We start from the raw sequence: 18,271 nt of genomic DNA, 5'->3' as shown, positions 1-18,271 counted from the left end.
AGACTGAATTCCTCTCAAATGCATATGTATTAGTGTCTATAGTGTTGTGTTTTGGTCATTTCAGTTTAAGAAACCCTACTAACTCTAATTGTGTATATCATTATTATTATTATTTTTTTTGTTCCACACATGCCCAGCCTGGTGAAGCTTCTAAATAAAGGACATTTGTTAAAATTAGCCATTCATAGTACTAATTCTGATGGCAAGAAATGATGAATTTTTCTTGAGCTTTGTGTGCCATGCACTTTCATATGCGGTGTCACTGAAACTTTAGAGTTATGTAGTGGGTATTGATAACTTTACCCAGTCTCTATCATCAGTTCTTAGGAAGGAGTGAAAAACCACAAGTGTACCTGAAGAAAATGGTCAATTCCCATGCTGTCAAGAATTGATGTGCAGGCGTGGAAGGGGACATGCAGGGCAGCCTGAAGAAATTCCTTGAGAAAGTCATTTGAAATGGAAGGGTCATTCACAGCCTGGCCCTGGGCATGTAGAGGAAGATATTAAAGATAGTTGATGGTACAGGTTATTGCTGTACTTCCTCAGACCTTATCAGAGGGTAGTTGAGAATCCCACAGAAGGACGTCATTCTAAAGCAGGAGGGCCTCTTCTGCCCTTCTGGGAAATGCCCATCTCAGTACAGCTGGATCTGGCACTGGCTGTGCCATCATCAAGACCCAGAGGGATTGCTTTCTGGGTTTCTACAATTAGCTACAGCGAGGCTAAGAAAAGAAAGGTAAGAAATATAGGGTGAGCCAGTTTAAAAATTAACTCTATTTTTTAAAAAAAAAATCTCTATGGAAATACTTGGCTTGTAGGAGGACTAGTTCTCAGAGACTTGTTGTTTCACTGCCAAATTTGGCTTGGTGGGATATATTCCAGATTGTACCAGGGAGCCATAATACTCTCAGGTTCTGCCCACTTTAATTATCTGCTTATCTTAATTATCTTTGCTTCCAGACATCATTGTGTGGCTTACTTTGATTTGGGTTGGGCTCCTAATTGTATATTATAAAGAACATTGTAAACAATGTTTTTCATGCTTTAAAAAAATTACATCCTAGATATTTTAATGGGGGTGGGAGAATAATGATGGTTTTGAAAACCTGTCCAAATGAACTGGGAAGATGCTTAAACTATGAAATTCTTCACTCCAACCTCTTATCCTGCTGGTTTCAAGATGTCACCTTCCCAACAACATCACTAGAAAATATTATATTCTTCAGGTATTTTTAGACAAAAACATAAAGAAACAAAAACCCAAGTAAGCCCCAGAAAACAAAACGGTTTCAAACTCTCAGAGTATGATTTTACAAGTTTTGGTGTTGAGCATTAAGGTAGGTCATACTAGTGACCGTTCATTCTGGTCTCCTTGGTCTTCAGTACCCTCTATATTTAGCCTCAGTGGAAAGTATACCTTATACATCAAAAGAAAACTTATTACAAGTAATAAATCCAAAGTTAGTAGTCTTTGGCACTCTGATTCTCCTTGGTAGAATAGTATTTTCCATAGATTTTTGTGATACAGATTTAGTACCTGTTATATTTGAATCTGAAATGTCCCTCAAAGACCCATGTTACAGGCATGATCTATTGGGAGGTGTTGGGACCTAACAGAAGGAAGTTAGGTCATTGGGGGGGTGCCTCCTTGAAGTGGGGATAGTGGGACCCTAGTATCTTCCTCTTTCTCTCTTTGCTTTGTGGCTACCATGAGATGAACATCTTTGCTCTTCCACATATTTCCCACCATAATCTGCCTCACCACAGAACCAAAAGCACCAGGGTCAAGTAATCATGGAGTGAACCCTCTGAAACTGTGAGCCCTAATAAATCTTACTTCTTTATTTCATGTATTTTGTCACTGCTATGCAAAGCCGGGTAACATAATACATTTGTGTTGTCAGATTGTAGCTCCATGTTATTTTATTAGAAACTTCATAATCAATTTAAGGGAAAGGCTTAGAGTCAAAGATGTACAGATAAAATATTGGATAAGGGAGTTTCAGACTTGTAAAAGAAGCAGTGGCAAAATATTTGTGTGTATAAAATCTCCTTATAGGCTGAATAGGAGCATTTCTGTTCAATGAGAACTTCTGTTTAGCCAGAATAGATTTGTAGAAGGAGCTGGAGATAATAATGTCATGTCTCATTCACTTGATAAAGGTCCCTTCTGTCTCAGTCCTTATAGGACAATGTCATTGTGGTATGTATCTGGAGAATAAAGAACTGAATTCACATTCCCACAATATATTTGTTTTTCTCTAGAGTTGGCAGAGGAATCCTTAATGGCATTTTTAGGGCCTCTCATCCCCTTCTAGTATCCTATCTGCTTACTGTTTTTTTTTTTTTTATCATGGGTGAAAAAGGTGTTTAAGTCTATATAAAGTTTTCAATGGACTGATGCTGGTAAAAGTTTATCACTGTTATTTAATGAAAACATGCAATCAGTCACAATGTATAAAATATCAGATTCAGTGCTATTTTTTGAAGGAGGGGCTGGGGATGGAGAGATGAGGAAAGCTCTGAATTCCTAAAGAGGTTTTTGGGAGAGAAACCTGCTTAAATGAAGAAATTAAAGCTGAATGAATTGGCCATGTTCCCAGTGCAGGGTGTGAGCACACAGAGGACTGTGTATTGAGGCATTTTTTTCCTGCCTCATAAAGGTGAATGTGTGTATGTGATATTAAATCTCTTATAGTTAGGGCATTCATATATACCTTATTTCTTCCTGAGCTTATATAAGTATCAAATTAAAACACAGTGAAATTATTATCTGAAGGTTATATATTTTTTCATTTATGAGAGATTGAGAGAACATGACTATACAAACAATTATAGTCAAAGATAAACAAAACTGGTTATTGAAGCAAACTTATCTCAGAAACTTTCCACTGTCTATGTAGGATGTTGATTCCTCAAGTTTTAAATAAGTGTTTCTTAAAAATTTCACATAACTAGTCTGTAATTAATGTAAGGGAATTATTATTTCTTTAAATATAAGATCAAAATTTTTTAAAATTAGTTTTATTTTCATGTACTAGCTAAAACTAGAAATTGACATTAAAAATAAACTATCATTTAAAGTAGAATGATAAAAATATAAAAGCCTTAGGAATATAAATATAGAAAAATGTTCAAGATTTCTATACTTAAAAATGCAAACACTATTGAAAGGAATTAATAAAAGCTAAATAAATAATATCATGTCAATCCATAATTAGGATATATAATTCTCTACCAAGTAGAGACTTGTAAAAGAAGCAGTGGCAAAACTATTGAATACAGTCCCCATCAAAATATCAAGATGCATTATTTTTGAAAGTGACAACTTACATCTCAAATTTATAAGAAAATGCGGAGTGTACACTATTATAAATTTTAAAGGAATAGCAAATTCAGATGACTCACAAACTTATTTCAAGATTTATCAGGCTACAGACTTTGTGGAATTGATACATAAGAACAGTTGACTCTACTGTCATGTATAACTAAAAAGAAAAAACATGAGTAGAGGAATTAAACAAATAGAATCTACAATGGACATGCATACTGTCAATTGACTTTTGACAAAGGCATAAAAGTGATTCATTAGAAAAAGGAAAATATTTTGGTGAATTTTTCTAGTACAGTTAGAAACATTTAGTAAGAAACACTGAAATTCCACCTCCATCTTTAATGTAAAGAAGAAGTAAATTCAAGATGATTAGAAACTTAAGTCTACAAAAACAGCAATAAAGTTGCATGTTGAAAACATATTGAGCAATAGAGACCATTTATAAAAGATTGCATACAGTATAATTTCTTTTACAAGAGGTTCTACTGTAGAACTTCTAATCTGCTATAGTAAAAATCAGAAAAGGTCAAGAGGGATAATAGTAATATTGTATATATTGGTTGGTTGCTGAGAGCCATTGTCAAGTAGGTATGATGCATGGCATGACCCAGGTCATTTGCAGTGACATTGCATGTAAGGTGACCTTGCTCAAGGACCAGGGCGGATCCAGTTTTAGGGTGTATCCTGGTGGGATTAGGGAGTATCCTGCTCCTTGAGTTTAGGGAGGTTCCAGGTTTAAGGTTATTCCTGCTGGGAATAGGGCATATCCTGCTGCCTTAGGCCTGCCCGCTCCTGTAGTTCCCCTTGAGTTCTCCCGGGAGGCAGAGGAGGTGGATTTGGGCAGAGAACGTGGATTTCCCCAGAACGTGTTTGTAGAGGGCCGGTGTGAGATCGGGAATAAAGAATTGCTGTTTGAATCTACAAGGCTGTGAGTGGCTCGTGATTTTGTGCCCAGCCAGACTGCGGCAGTTGGTGAATATAGTTTTTTTTATATTTGTCAACTCATTAAGTTCTTTACAGTTAAAAGTATGCATTTTGTTATAAGTACATGAATCATGCCTTAATAAAAACCAGTTTTATAAGTAATAGCATTAAGGGGATGTGTGTGGGGGGGCACTGAGAACCCCAGATGGCATTTAGGCAGATCCTTGGAGGAGCTCAGGAAGGAGCTTCTCAGATACCCAGTCCATTAGTGGAAGCAACCAGTGCAAAACCCCAAAGCCTTAAAACTAGGACCTGAGCCCTGGTCATAGTAGTTCATTCTTTCAGCAAATAAGTATTGAGTGCACATATTATCTGCATGCAAAGTGCTAGAAAAATAGAACTACAACAGTAAAAGTAGTCTTAGTGTCCCAGAAATCCCTAATTTCTTAGTCTCTTTACCATAGGAGTGTTTGCTAACCTGTAAGCCATAAAGCAGTTACCAAAGTCTTCAAATCTATTTGGTTCTCAGAATTTTGTAGATAACAAATGATTTTCAAGTATATGTTGATTTTATAATTGATGAAGATAAGTTAAACATATTCCTAAAATTTGTAGTTAAAATTATATACTTTCAATTGATAAATACTCTAAGATGACTGAGTAGTATAGCCTCTGAGAGATTCTGAAGTTGAAGAGAATCCTCAGTTGTGAATGTGTTGGGAAAATCTCTACACTGTGAGATTGCCAGATGGGAGCTAATTCTAAAAACCGCACTTAAAAATATCTTTGAAAATTTAACTGGAGAAATAACATGATCAGGCCTGATTTTTTTTTCCTTTTGCTTTTCATTTCCAGTTATCTACTGGAAGCCAACTAGAATAAATCTATTGAGGAATGCTTGCTTTTTAATTACAGTTATATGATTCATTTTCTAGCACAGTGATCCAAGCTCTGGTGTACTTAATTCCTTTGTTTTTATTGCCTAAAACAGCTTAAAATCCCAATGTTTTTTGTATTATATATAATATAAAAGAGTGCTTCTAAATTTGAGGTGTCTTCTATTAAAGACCAACAATTAAAAATAGCTTTCTAGTTTAGCTATGCCTAGACAGCTTCAAATGAAATATGGAAACAACAGAAACAGACATTTTTAAAGGTGTACCCACTACTAGCAGATAGACATCTGGTTTTTGTGTCTGAAAGCTGTTTTGACATTTATATGTTTGGATGAACTTTCATTGTAGGCTCTTGTTTGGAAATCTGGTCTTCTGTGTTTGCATTTTTAATTCGATCTTTATAGATTATGGTGAACCAATAAATTAGTATATGAGAGATTTTTGAAATATATGTCTGTCATCCTCTGCTGTTGTTTAATATTGAATGGTTTTAGGTTGAGGTAAATACTGTTTAAGATAATTGAGAAAAGAGAAGATAGAAATTAACATATTCAGACTTGACAGGCTAAAGCTGTTTTATCTTTATAAAGGATTTCCCAAACCTGCTACTTATCTTGGATACTTCCACTTTGGATTCTCCATTCCATGTTTTCTATATTCTATTCCTGTAAAGCATTCTTTTCTATACAGAAAAGCCATTCTTCTGTGGTTACTGCTGGTCTCTCTTTTCTTTGTGGTAACTAAACAGGCATTTTTGATAATTGTCCTATGTCATGTTGTATTTTGATTTTCAGTGTTGCTGTCAGGCAGAACAGCAATATGAAATCATAACAGTGTGTCTAAATCAACCTGTGTGGTACTGGCAGCATTGTGAATATTCATTTTTTGGCAGAACTTACACTTTTGGCTTTGGTGCTGATTCAGATTTTCCATGCATATGGGTATGTGGTAGTTCTTGCTCAAACATCTAGAGGCTCATTTGCTAATGCTTCCCATTTGCCAGAAAGTAAACATGCAGCTATGGTTTTGTAGACAGTATTGTCTTTGGTAGAATTCAGTGTACATTCTGATTCTTTCTTGTGTATGTCTTATCTCTGTGAATGAGATGAGGCCACAGAAAAGTGCTTCTCTTGTACCTAGTCTATTTTGGCTAGTCTTCAGTGTCTATATTTGTGATTTTATTCATGAGGGAATATTTCCCTTGCTAATGTACTGGTTCTAGTGAGCTAAGTGAGATAATCTTAGCCTTACTCTTGGCAAAAATTGCTGTAGTCTTGATGACCTATATCAGATAGAGAAGACATTGGAAATATTGAAATCTGTATGAGGTTTGTTTATTTGTATTTGTGTACCAGGGCCTTGGGAGATGCTGAGTGATTTTGTATCATACTGAATGTTTACAGGGGGCCATTTATTCAACCTGCCTTTATTTTTTGTTGTTGTTGCCTTTCTATTTGGTTTTCTTTATTTCTTTCTTGTGGTTATCATGATTAGAAAAACTGAAATTATGATACCTTATGTCATGAAAGTTGTAAAGGAATTTGTACTAGAGCTAAAAGACCTGGTGTATATTAGTCAATTATTATCTATAGAATACATTTGAATTGGAAAAATACAGATTGCCAATGTTAGTCTTCAAATTATCTGTGTGAGGCTTTCTTTTGAAATAAATGTGCATAAAAGTCAATGCCATTTAATATTGATGATACTCTTTGCAATATTGGGTAGATGATGATGAATAGTATTATTTACTGAGGGTATTCTGTATTCCTACACTGAACTTGGTGTGTCTAGGTTCATCTTATGTCAAGCTCTTAATGATCCCATCAGAGGAATTATATTATAGTTTTATAGTAAGGGGGGAAAAAGGCTCAGAGGGTTTCTTTAATTTGGCCAAGGTCATGCTACTAACAGAGGCAGATGTAGAATAGACTCCTAGGCTAGTTGGAAGTCTAAGCCTTTAGTAACAAAAATATTACACGATGCCTTTTTTCAAATATTTATATATATGTATATATGTGTGTATGCATTTTTAATAATTAACTTTCAGTATAATTTGAAACCATATCATTATCTTTAATACGAACTAAGCACTTAAATACTAATGTATTTAAAGCACACCCTTACCTCATCAACTCTTTCCCTTACTTGATACATTAGTTCTAATTTTCCTAACTTAAAAGAATACAGCCTGGCAAGGTGGGACAGGCCTGTCATTCCAGCAATGTGGGAGGCTGTGGCAGGAAAATTACAATTACGAGACTAGCCTCAGAAATTTAGTGAGGTCTTAAGAAACTTAGACCCCGACTCTAAATAAAAAGGGCTTTTGATGTGACTCAGTGGTAAAGTGACTCTGGATTTAATCCCTAGTACCCTCCCCCCAAATAGATTACAGAGGGACTAAAATAAGACTTTGTTCCAGTTCATACATAGCATTGGTTCCATTGCTCATTTATCTAAGACCACAAACAACACATTGCAGCCCCAAAGGCTCATCCAGGGTATTAGCACTTCCTAATCTTCAAGGATGTCTTATTTATATCCAGTGTAACTAACTGCTGTGATCATGCACATCTACATTGTTACACTATTACTGCATATCTACCAAGTAATAGTCATTTCTCTTTACATGGAAACTTAAATATTTTAATGTTTTGTATATTCATATTTACCTCCTAATATCTCTAATTGTGCTGAACACATTACTTGCTGTTTGATGAATATTTTTTAAATGTTGTTAAGTAAAATTGAGAATGGAAAAGAATTCAGGAAAATGTCCCATTTTCTGTTTTTTTTTTTTTGGTTAAAATATTTATACTAGCATGGGTTATTAAAATGTTTATTTGTCTAAAAAGAAAGGTATAAGTATACTTATTGGGCAATAATCCAGAAATATTATCATGAAGTTCAGGTTTTAGAAAATCCTCTAGAGATTAGCCTAGAGACAAAGTAAATGTTTTCACTCTACCATGGATAATTAAATGCAGGAGAACAAAATTGAACAGAAATCACATGGCACATAATGTATAATGGGCCCAGGTACTTTTGTAACTAGTCAGGTAGCATAAAGTGGACACTAGAGGAAAGGAAACCTTATCTTTACCATTGTAGTCTGAAAATATCTGCATAATGCTTGAAACTAGGATTAAAGTTATTTGACAGTTTGTTTTTAACATACCTAACATTATGAAAACAAAAAGGGAAAGGTTCTCTTTTTCATTGACTGATTACAAGAACCTCTTTAAAAACAATTAAAACCTTTACTGAAAAGAGGAAATTCTAAAAATCAGGGGAATTTTTCATTGAAATACTTTCTCATTTTGCATTTAATATATAAAATTTTATTAATGTATATACTAAAATTAGAATATTGAAAATCCTTTTTAGATCTTGTCTGGTAGATACTATCAGCAAACTTTCCATATAGGTTAGTTGATATTGCTGAAGACATTATATCAGTTGATGGTGGGACTGAGTCCTCTTATTTTACATCTCAGTCCTGTAGATTCTGCTATACTGAGTATATTTGGAGACTCCAGGAGCACATTATTGCCCTTATTGTTAGAAAATCAGGAATCAAAATATTTAATACACACGAATTGTATAAGGCCATATCCTAAGGCCAAGACTTCTTTGATGATATATATTTGGTTGAGTAGGCTCTAATTTTGAACATTTTAGTTGAAAAACAATAAATATAGGGCTGGGGATATAGTTCAGTTGGTAGAGTGCTTGCCTTGCATGCATAAGGCCCTGGGTTCAGTACCCATCACCACCAAAAAAAAAAAAAAAAAGGAAAGACTAAATGAATCAACCTGTAAATTTCTTTCAGTTTCTTTCCCCTTCTGTAAAACTTGATTCAGTACACTGGAACAATTTTTTGTAGATGAGTGGATTATAAACAGTGGGAATTTATTTCTTGCCATTTTGGATACTGGAAATTCCAAATCAGGGTTCCAGCATGGTTAAATTCTATTGAGAGCTGTGTTTCAGATTGATGACCAAGACTGACTATTTGTATTCTCACAGCAGGAAAGAGTTCTCTGTCCTTGTTTTACCAGAGTACTAATTACATTCACAAGGGCTCCACTTCCATGACACAATTGCATACTGAAGTCTCCACCTCCAATTATTATGGCATTAAAAAAAAAAAAAAAAAAAAAAAACCTCTAATACATTGAGATTGAATGTTCAGTACATAAAACCCTCAGAATGGTTTCTAACATTTTAGTATCTTCCTAGATACACTTATTTCTGTTATCAAATCTGTCTGTATTTATATATGTATGAATACAAATAGATTTTTACATCCTGAAGGACTTTTCATGCCAGAGTATTCAAGTCTGTTATTTGTTATAACTTGTAAAATATATCATGGTCTATTGATGCTGGGGCGTGTGTGTACGTGTGCATGTGTATACACGTGTACTGCCACGCTCATGGGTTTATTTCTGTAAAAGAAACAATCTGTTCTAGAAAGTAGAGTTCTTACATTTAACAACATGTGTTTTAGATTTGCCTCCTTATTCATTGTTAACACAACTATCTCCTCAGTGTGCCTCCATGTTCACTTTTCTAATGCCTCTGGCCAGACTGCTAGCTGCAAATAGTATTTCCTATAAAACTTGAATCCTGGAGGATTTATTTTTGTGTGATTTTTCAACCTTCTAGTGGAACATAAAATATGTATTTCAAATAGTCTCATATTGCAATTGCTATTACTCCCCTAATAATTCAGTTGACCTTGAGAGTAAATAAAGGGTAATCCAGGATGTAGGTTTTACATATCCATATTAGGAAGAGAAAGGGGAAGCTACATACAAAAGAAGTGGGCTTTTCTTTCTATAACTACTGCCACTATCCTTGTTATGTCACAGTTAAGACTATTAAAGAGAGAAAGGTATGGATTAGTGAAATGTACCTTGGAAATACATAACTTTAAAATTATCTATATTACCTCGACCAGTTGTTTTACTTATGACAATCCCATTTAATTTGTCATAAGTATAAAATATTATATATACAAAAACACCCCAAATGATATTAGAAAAATCATTTAAGACTTTATAGGAATGATTAATCTGTTATAGTTTCGTGGGAGATTATTGATTGCTTAAAACCTGGTAATTTCAATTATGAGAAAATGGGAAATACTTGTTACGTTAAATAAGCAAGAATCCAAATGATATAAAAGGTATATTTCAGTTGTAAAAATCTAACCTGCCTATGCCTTTGGGGGGAAAAACATAATGTAGGTAATAATGATTGTAGTATGATAAGGCAGGCTACCAGACTTTGTGTATATTAACAATGTTTTAAAACTTTGTTTTATAATAAAAATTCAACAATGAAAAGCATGTGCCCTTTGGTTATATTTCACAGGGTGTCTCTGCCACTGAGAAGAAACAAAATAATTATTTTCCTAATAGTATTTTCTGACTTTTAAAAATTAAAAATAACACAGTTGTTGTGTTCATAGCATGTATTTAGTTTATGTTGAGGCTATTTCCCAAATGTGATACTTGTCAGGAATGTAGGATATCAAGAAAATATTACCTGATGAATAAAATTGTTTTACAAAATAAATATGGGATATAAATATAAGGATATCTTTTTTATTCATTAGCTACCAAATTGAAGTACTGAGTACTAAGTATGCAACTTATTTATAATATTTTACTAAAAAATGGATAATGCAAGTTAATATGTTGAAAACCATAAATATATGGGAAAATTTACAGATTATTTCTTGTTTTTCTTGCCTTCATTGTTTTAATAATTAACTGTTGGTATTAATGAAATAATGTATGTATATTAAGTGATATAATAATGTGGGTTCATACCCTGTTAGTTACTATTACAAATATAAGATCTTGTTTTTATAGATTTTTCTTCATAGATTGGGAATTTATATATATATATTTTTGGATATGAGTTATAATAATATTAAAAGAAATTGTACATACTTTTAAATATCTCTTATGTGTGTGTGTGCGTGCGTGTGTGTGGGGGGGAGAGAAGGTATGCTTTAATGAGATGCTTTAGGCAATATTATCATTAATGGATGTTGAAATCATAAGGACCCACCCTACTTAAAGGATAACCTATTATCTTTCTTGAACACCTAATCTGTGTCTCTACTTACATGGGGTGACAGCACTTGATTTAAGAAGAGAAAATTTATGAAAAGAAATTGTACTTGGGAAAGGAGAAGAGTAGATTTTCCTTTCCCATTATCTTGTATATACAGGACTCTGTGCAGATGCTTTACATACATTGTTTTACATGAAACTCAGTATTCTATGAGATGAGATTATTTTAGTATCCTTAGTTAACTCATGAGAAACCTGAGCAGCTTGCCTAAACAGTAAGTGCAAAAGCTAGAATTTAAAGTGAAGTCTATTTGTTTTAAAGTCCAAGGTGTTTTTGAAACTTACCATGAATCTCATACTGTGAAAGGAAGAGTAGGTAGTCTTAAGAGATTATAGTAAACAATCACCATGATTGTTAATCATCACCTTGGTTAACACTCCTTAGGGATACTTGGAAAATTCTGGTGGGATGACTATACTGGAAGCATATCATTTTGACTAGTAGGAACTCCTATCATTTAAGGGCTTTTTCTACAAAATAGCTTTCCATTTGCTCATCAGATCTAAAATTACTTGGACAATGAAAACGTATTTGTTGTGGTCATGGTAGTTTGCTCCCTACATCAGTTCTATTCTAGATTGTGAGTTTATTCTGATTATGATAATGCTATTCCCCATACTGGTAATTGGTTTAGGAATAGACATTGAAATTAACCCTAGTCAATAGAACATAAAGAGAATTCTGCCAGGGGCTTATGGAAAAGTTTCCTTGATGTTAGGAAAACATGACAGGGAATGAAGGTCTTTCTTCTTTTTCTCTATACTTTATATTGTTGTGTCATTTTCCTTTATACAGTTGTGATTTCTAAAAGCATTATAAACAACTTGCTGCCAGTCTGTCGTGGGAACCAACTTTAAAGATGGCAAAGCAGACAGAGAACATTGGATCTTGGTGACAGTCAAATTATAACCCTAGAATGTATTCTAACTTCTGTTACATGAGCCAACAGAGTTGCTTCTTGTATAATATTATTTGAATAAAGAATATATATTCTCTCCAGTCAAGTACATTTTGTGATTGCATTTGGTTTATGGAATGGTTACAGCCAGTAGGGGGCGTTTAAAATGTATTTGAATGAATGGGGGAGCTATGCAATAGAACAGTGAAGACATCTTCTTCCAGGCTGGGTTGTAGGTGACCATGTTATTGTTTTCAGAAAACCAGAAACTATTTCTTGTCGTGCCTTTGGAAATTAATTTCGTGTCTGTTGATGCAGGAATACTAGAAAAATGATGAGAAAAGTTAATACTAGATTATGTTGGCTATATTTGCAATGTAGAATAAAGAAATCAATTTAGGCTAAAGTTGGCTTATTAGAAAATGTTTCTACTGTGAGGTGTCCTCCTTGCCTGGGGCCTGAAATCTAAGTTGAAGGAAAGTCCGATAATTTTATACTTTCTATGTTGGGACAATTGACTTTGTGCTAGTAGTGTCTGTGAGGTTGATATTTAGCTGGAGATAAATTTGGAAAAAGATTAGTCTCATTTGACTTCTGATAGACACTTTTCTTTAAGCATTCTTTGTGTCTTCAAAGGGGCAGAGACAAAATTGTGATGAATTCAATTTGAGGTTATTTTTCAATTGCCTCATAGCAGAGGCCGTTAAACTGAGGCAGGTAGAATAGACAATCATAGAGCCCATTCCAGTGGGAAACTAGAGTGTTCAGACACGAAGAATGGGTCTAAATTCACTGGTGGTACTTACAAGTCAATGGGTTTAATTGTGTTCAGATAAACTGGATGCCTCTGAGTTTAATGAGAAATCTGTGTCCAAAGAAATACCCAAACTGGGAACAGCATGTGACTGTTAAATTCACAGGGCAAGTTCCCAGGCTTCCATGACCATGAGGAAATGAGCTGATATGATTTGCTGAGAAGGCATTCTCAACACTTGTCTATGGTTTGGATCTTAAATGTCACTGAAGGATCACATGTTGAAGGCTTGGTCCTCAGCTGATGGCCTTTAAGAGGTGGACCTCATAGAAGGAAGTTAGGTCATTGGGGGGGTGCCTTAAAGGGGATACAGGGTTCTCATTCTCTGTGTGTTTCTGCTTCCTGGCTGTCTGGAGGCGAGTGATTTTCTCTGTCATGTGCTCACTGCCATGATGTGCTGCCTCATCACAGGCCCATGGGCAACGGGGCCAAGTAATTGTGAACAAAGTCCGCTGAAACTGTAAACCAAAATAAATTAATTTGTCCTCCTTTTAGGATGTTTTTTAGGTATTTTGTCACAGTGACAGAAACTGATTAACAGAAAGCTGGTTACTCAGTGTTCCATATAGAATAATGAATAAAGGCAAGCTTCATAAAGCAGGATCTGAGCTATCTGGGAATATTCTCTTTCCAAACCTGGAAAGCTTCACTTTTGCTGTGTAGGAACAGAAATCTTGAGGGTGCTTGGAACAGTGATAATTTTGTATTTCTTCTCATTTACCCCATTTTATGACATTTTGTCATTGTTATTTTGTGGAAAAACTCCACTGTTGATGGGCATGTGAATATGAGGGGATAGCTCTTAGCATTCAGTTAGATTTGGTGAAGCAGTTTGGACCTACTGGAGATCAAGGCTCTTACCTGGAAATTTAGACTGATGCAGAGACCAAATGAGGTGCTGGTTCTTATCTCTTTCAGGGAAGGAATTGAAACATTTAAGTATGGCAGGGCATTTTAAGAAATTTATAAATAGTAATAAAGTTGTATGCCGAAATTTTGTTACTTGAGAGCAGTTACCATTGTGGGCTACCCACTTTCATAGTCATGGTCCTGTTCTATTTTAACAGAACCTGATTTTGTTCAGTATCTATCCCTGTTGCATAAAGTCATGTGCCTGGGGAAAGCCAACCCATCTTTTTCCTAGGAATGACCTGGTGGTTCTAAAAATGATCTCATCCCCTCTGCTGATGATTGTTTCAAAGCATGACTGAATTTTGGCCATGGATATACAAGGAGACATCTTATGGAGACTTTTGAGAATTTTTTCTTTTGTCACTTATAAGCCCGTGGGAAATTCTTCTCCATAAACAACAAAACTAATCTCAAGATGAAGCTGGTACTGCTGACAGTAGATCAAGGTGATGGAGATACAGCTCATAATTACAAATCATCAGAGAAATATAAATTAAAACCACAATGTGATAACACCTCTAATATGAATGCCTTTTGTCAAAAAGACAGTAGAAAAGTGCTGGCTAGGTGGGAATGTAAATTAGTGTAACCACTATGAAAAATAGCATGGAGTTTCCTAAAAAAATTTACTATATGACCCAGCAAATCCATCACTGGGTATATATTGTAAGGGAAATGAAATCATATCAAATGATGAATATCCCTGCCCTACCATGTTTTTTGCAGACCAGTTCATAATAGCCTAGATATGGAATCAGCCTAAGTGCCAATCAATAGATGAGTGGATAGTGAAAATTATATACACAGTGGAATACAGTTCAGCCATGAAAAGAACAAAATTCTCTTTTTGTGACAATTTGGATGAACGTGGGAAACATTATGTTAGTGAAATAAACCTGACATAGAAAGAAAATGTTCTCGCTCATATGGATAATCTAAAAGAGTTGATCAAATGGGAATAGTAAAATAATAGTTACCAGAGCCTAAGGGTGGTGGGAAGAAAGGGTGAATGCAGAAAGATTGTTTAGTGGATACAAAGTTCCAGTTCCAGAGGTGGAAAATTTTCTGTTATATTTACATAGTATGTTGACTATATCAATGTGTGTCAAAATAGAGATGATTTTGCAGGTTTTATCATCAAAGTGTTTGAAGTGATAATGGGTATAGTAATTACCCTGATTTCATCAGTATACAATGTATACATGTATTGAAACATCACTTTGTACTCCATATATTTATGCAATTATTGTATGCCAATTAAAAATAAAACAAAACATAGAAAGTAAAGGAATATAAATGATGAAGATAACCCAGATCATTAATGAGGATTGGTTACTCTGCTTGTAATGAATTTGGAGCACAAAGTAAGTTTTACTATAGTTGAGTAAGCCCGTGTGATCTATGATTTTTCTGTTACTTGAACACAAAGGTCTTTTTTAAGTAAATCTAAAGGCAGCTCTTGTTACCTCACCAGTTTACAATCCAGAAGCATACACTCAACAAGGGTAACGATGGGGTCATGAGGCTCTCTTTCTTTTTTAAACTTCAAATAGGGGACAGTATGCTGAATTGGAGCTACATAAAGTAGTCAGAATAAATCCAGAAGACAAATTTGGCCCAACTCACAAACTTTGGGGAGTTCTAATAGGTTGATGAAAACATTGACGTAGATTAGTTGGTCCCTGAGGTAGAAATTAAGGAGACAGGGCTGATGCTTCCCTAATAACTAACTAGGTTATAAAAAAATAAAATATAGTTTCTTGTCACTAGTTTTCTCTTGTTAAAATGAGAAGACTGGTGTGGGCACTCTTTTAAGTCCTGTCCTGCTCCTAGATCCTGAATTTATTTTAGCAAGTTAGCACTGGAATTTTACTTTGGATAATTTATGAAATACTTCATTTATTTAATACTTCTACTTTGTTCCCAATGGGCTGAGTTATTAGCATGTTAGGAACATTATGTTTACTAACAGTTGTGATAATCTATGTAGTGATTTGAAAATAATTTTCTGTTTAAACAAGAAATTTTACCATGGCTTGTTGAGCAAAAGTCCTAATCTTTCTTCAAGTTGATAATATTCCTTTTTGAATTTCATAAACATTACTAATAAAAAGTGTTCTAAGCATATAATAGTTGAGGTAATTACTTTAGGAAAAAAATATTTTTCTTGTTAACTCCATTAATTTTGTCTAACACCACTTACTTGACCAATTATGGAAGAATCTTAATATATACAACCAGACAGAAACAGATTCTATGAAACATGCCTAGCATGGATTACATATGTTTTTATTTATTCAGTGGTAAATGGTTCCCAACCTCTATGGAAATTGAACATTAGGTTTACAGATTGAGAAATATTGATGATAATCAAAGTTACACTAGTTCTGTTGCTCATGAGATTTTAATTACACTGTTTACATGTATGTATATGAATTGCATATGGAACAGTTTTAAAAATCTAAGTTATTTACTGTTGACAGAAAGGTTTGATTTAAGAAACAATTTATATTTGTTAAAGAATATAGTCAGTGCTTTGTTCTCTAATATTCAGTTTATATAATATTTCCAACTGTTTCTGTGTCTTAGAAGAAAAGTGTTTAAAACTTTGTTATATGTGTAGAAGAAAATAATTACATACGGTGAAAATCAGGTAGTGTATCCTTGCATTAATTTAATAATTTGTGTTGTCTTTTTTAATTAAGAAAATATCTCCTTTATTTTTAAATTTTGAAATTATGTACTGATGGGATAATTTGGATTATAGCAGTGAAAATCATCAATTTCATGCCATTATGTTTCTGTTCTGTTTGGGTGTGTTTGAGAACACATATGCATTTTGTTTATATCTTGAGATAGATTTGGTAAATAAGTCATATAGAGAATAATACATTTAGAATATAATCTTTTTAATGTTGCATTAGAAAATGTATTCTTCCTCTTGTAAATTTTGATTGTGATAATGAATGGATAATAAGACAACCTCTAATGTCATATTACAGTATTTTATTTTTTCACCTTTATACCACAGTTTATCATATCTCTGTATATAAGATATATTGACACCAAATTCACATCTTCATGCATGTATTTTGTGTAATGATGAGGGTCTCCTTCCACCTATTTCCCTTCACCCTCCTTTCCCTCCCACCCCTCTTCCCTATCTGAGGTAATCTTCCTCCCATGTCCCTCCCTATCTCATTTTGAGTCACCCCCCTTAATCAGAAAAGACATTCAGCATTTGTTTTTGGGGGATTGGCTAACTTCACATAGCATAATTTGCTCTAATGCCATCCATTTCCCTGCAAATGCCATGATATTATTCTTTATTAGTGCTGTATATATTATGTATAAATGCCACATTTTTTTTTATTCATTCATCCATTGAAGGACATCTAGGTTGGCTCCACAGTTTAGCTCTTGTGAATTGTGCTGCTATAAACATTGACTTGGGAATCAACTTAACAAAATAGGTGAAAGATCTATACAATGAAAACTATAGAACCCTAAATAGAGAAATAGAAGAAGACCTCATGGATAGGCAGAATTAATATTATTAAAATGACCATACTACCAAAAGCACTATACAGGTTCAAGGCAATTCTGATCAAAATCCCAATGGCATTCCTCATAGAAATAGAAAAAGCAATCATGAAATTCATCTGGAAAAATAAGAGATCCAGAATAGCTAAGGCAGTTGTAAGCAGGAAGAGAGAAATAGGTGGTATCGCTTTATCAGACCTTAAACTATACCATAGAGAAATAGTAACAAAAAAAGCATGGTACTGGCACCAAAACAGGCTGGTAGACCAATGGTACAGCATAGAGGGCACAGAGACTAACCCACAAAGTTATAACTACCTTATATTAGACAAAGGTGCCAAAAGCATGCACTGGAGAAAGCATAGCATCTTCAACAAATGGTGCTGGGAAAACTGGAAATACATATGCAACAAAATGAAATTGAATCCCTATCTCTCTCCTTGCACAAAAGTTAACTCAAAATGGATCAAGGATCTAGGGATTAAACCAGAGACTCTGCATCTAATAGAAGAAAAGTAGGCCCTAATCTCCATCACATGGGGCTAGGCCCCAACTTCCTTAATAAGATGCCTATAGCACAAGAATTAAAGCCAAGAATCAACAAATGGGATGGATTCAAACTAAAAAGTTTTTTCTCAGCAAAAGAAAGAATATGTGAGGTGAATATGGAGCCTACATCCCGGGAACAAATTTTTACCCCTCACACCTCAGATAGAGCTCTAATCTCTAGGGTATATAAAGAACTCAACAAGCTAAGCACCAAAAGAAAACCAAATAATTCAGTCAATAAATGGCCC

General features: G+C 34.3%; 1 protein-coding gene across 4 annotated transcripts in view; it reads left to right on the top strand.

Annotated features, from left to right (window-relative positions):
* Positions 1–18,271, top strand: part of Crppa (CDP-L-ribitol pyrophosphorylase A) — a 302,194-nt gene that overhangs the window by 195,826 nt on the left and 88,097 nt on the right. The window contains exon 10 of one of the 4 annotated variants that reach the window (XM_076863130.2): positions 12,103–12,180. The exons of the other annotated variants lie outside the window; for them this stretch is intronic. Within the exon in view, the coding sequence (XP_076719245.2) occupies positions 12,103–12,108 (6 nt within the window). The 3' untranslated portion in view covers positions 12,109–12,180. Of the gene's footprint in view, positions 1–12,102; positions 12,181–18,271 lie in introns of those variants that run through there. 4 annotated transcript variants of the gene reach the window in all.

The sequence above is a fragment of the Callospermophilus lateralis genome, chromosome 1, assembly GCF_048772815.1.
Source record: "Callospermophilus lateralis isolate mCalLat2 chromosome 1, mCalLat2.hap1, whole genome shotgun sequence".
NCBI lineage: Eukaryota > Metazoa > Chordata > Mammalia > Rodentia > Sciuridae > Callospermophilus > Callospermophilus lateralis.
Note: the sequence above shows the minus strand (reverse complement) of the source record. Positions and strands in the feature narration are given on the sequence as shown.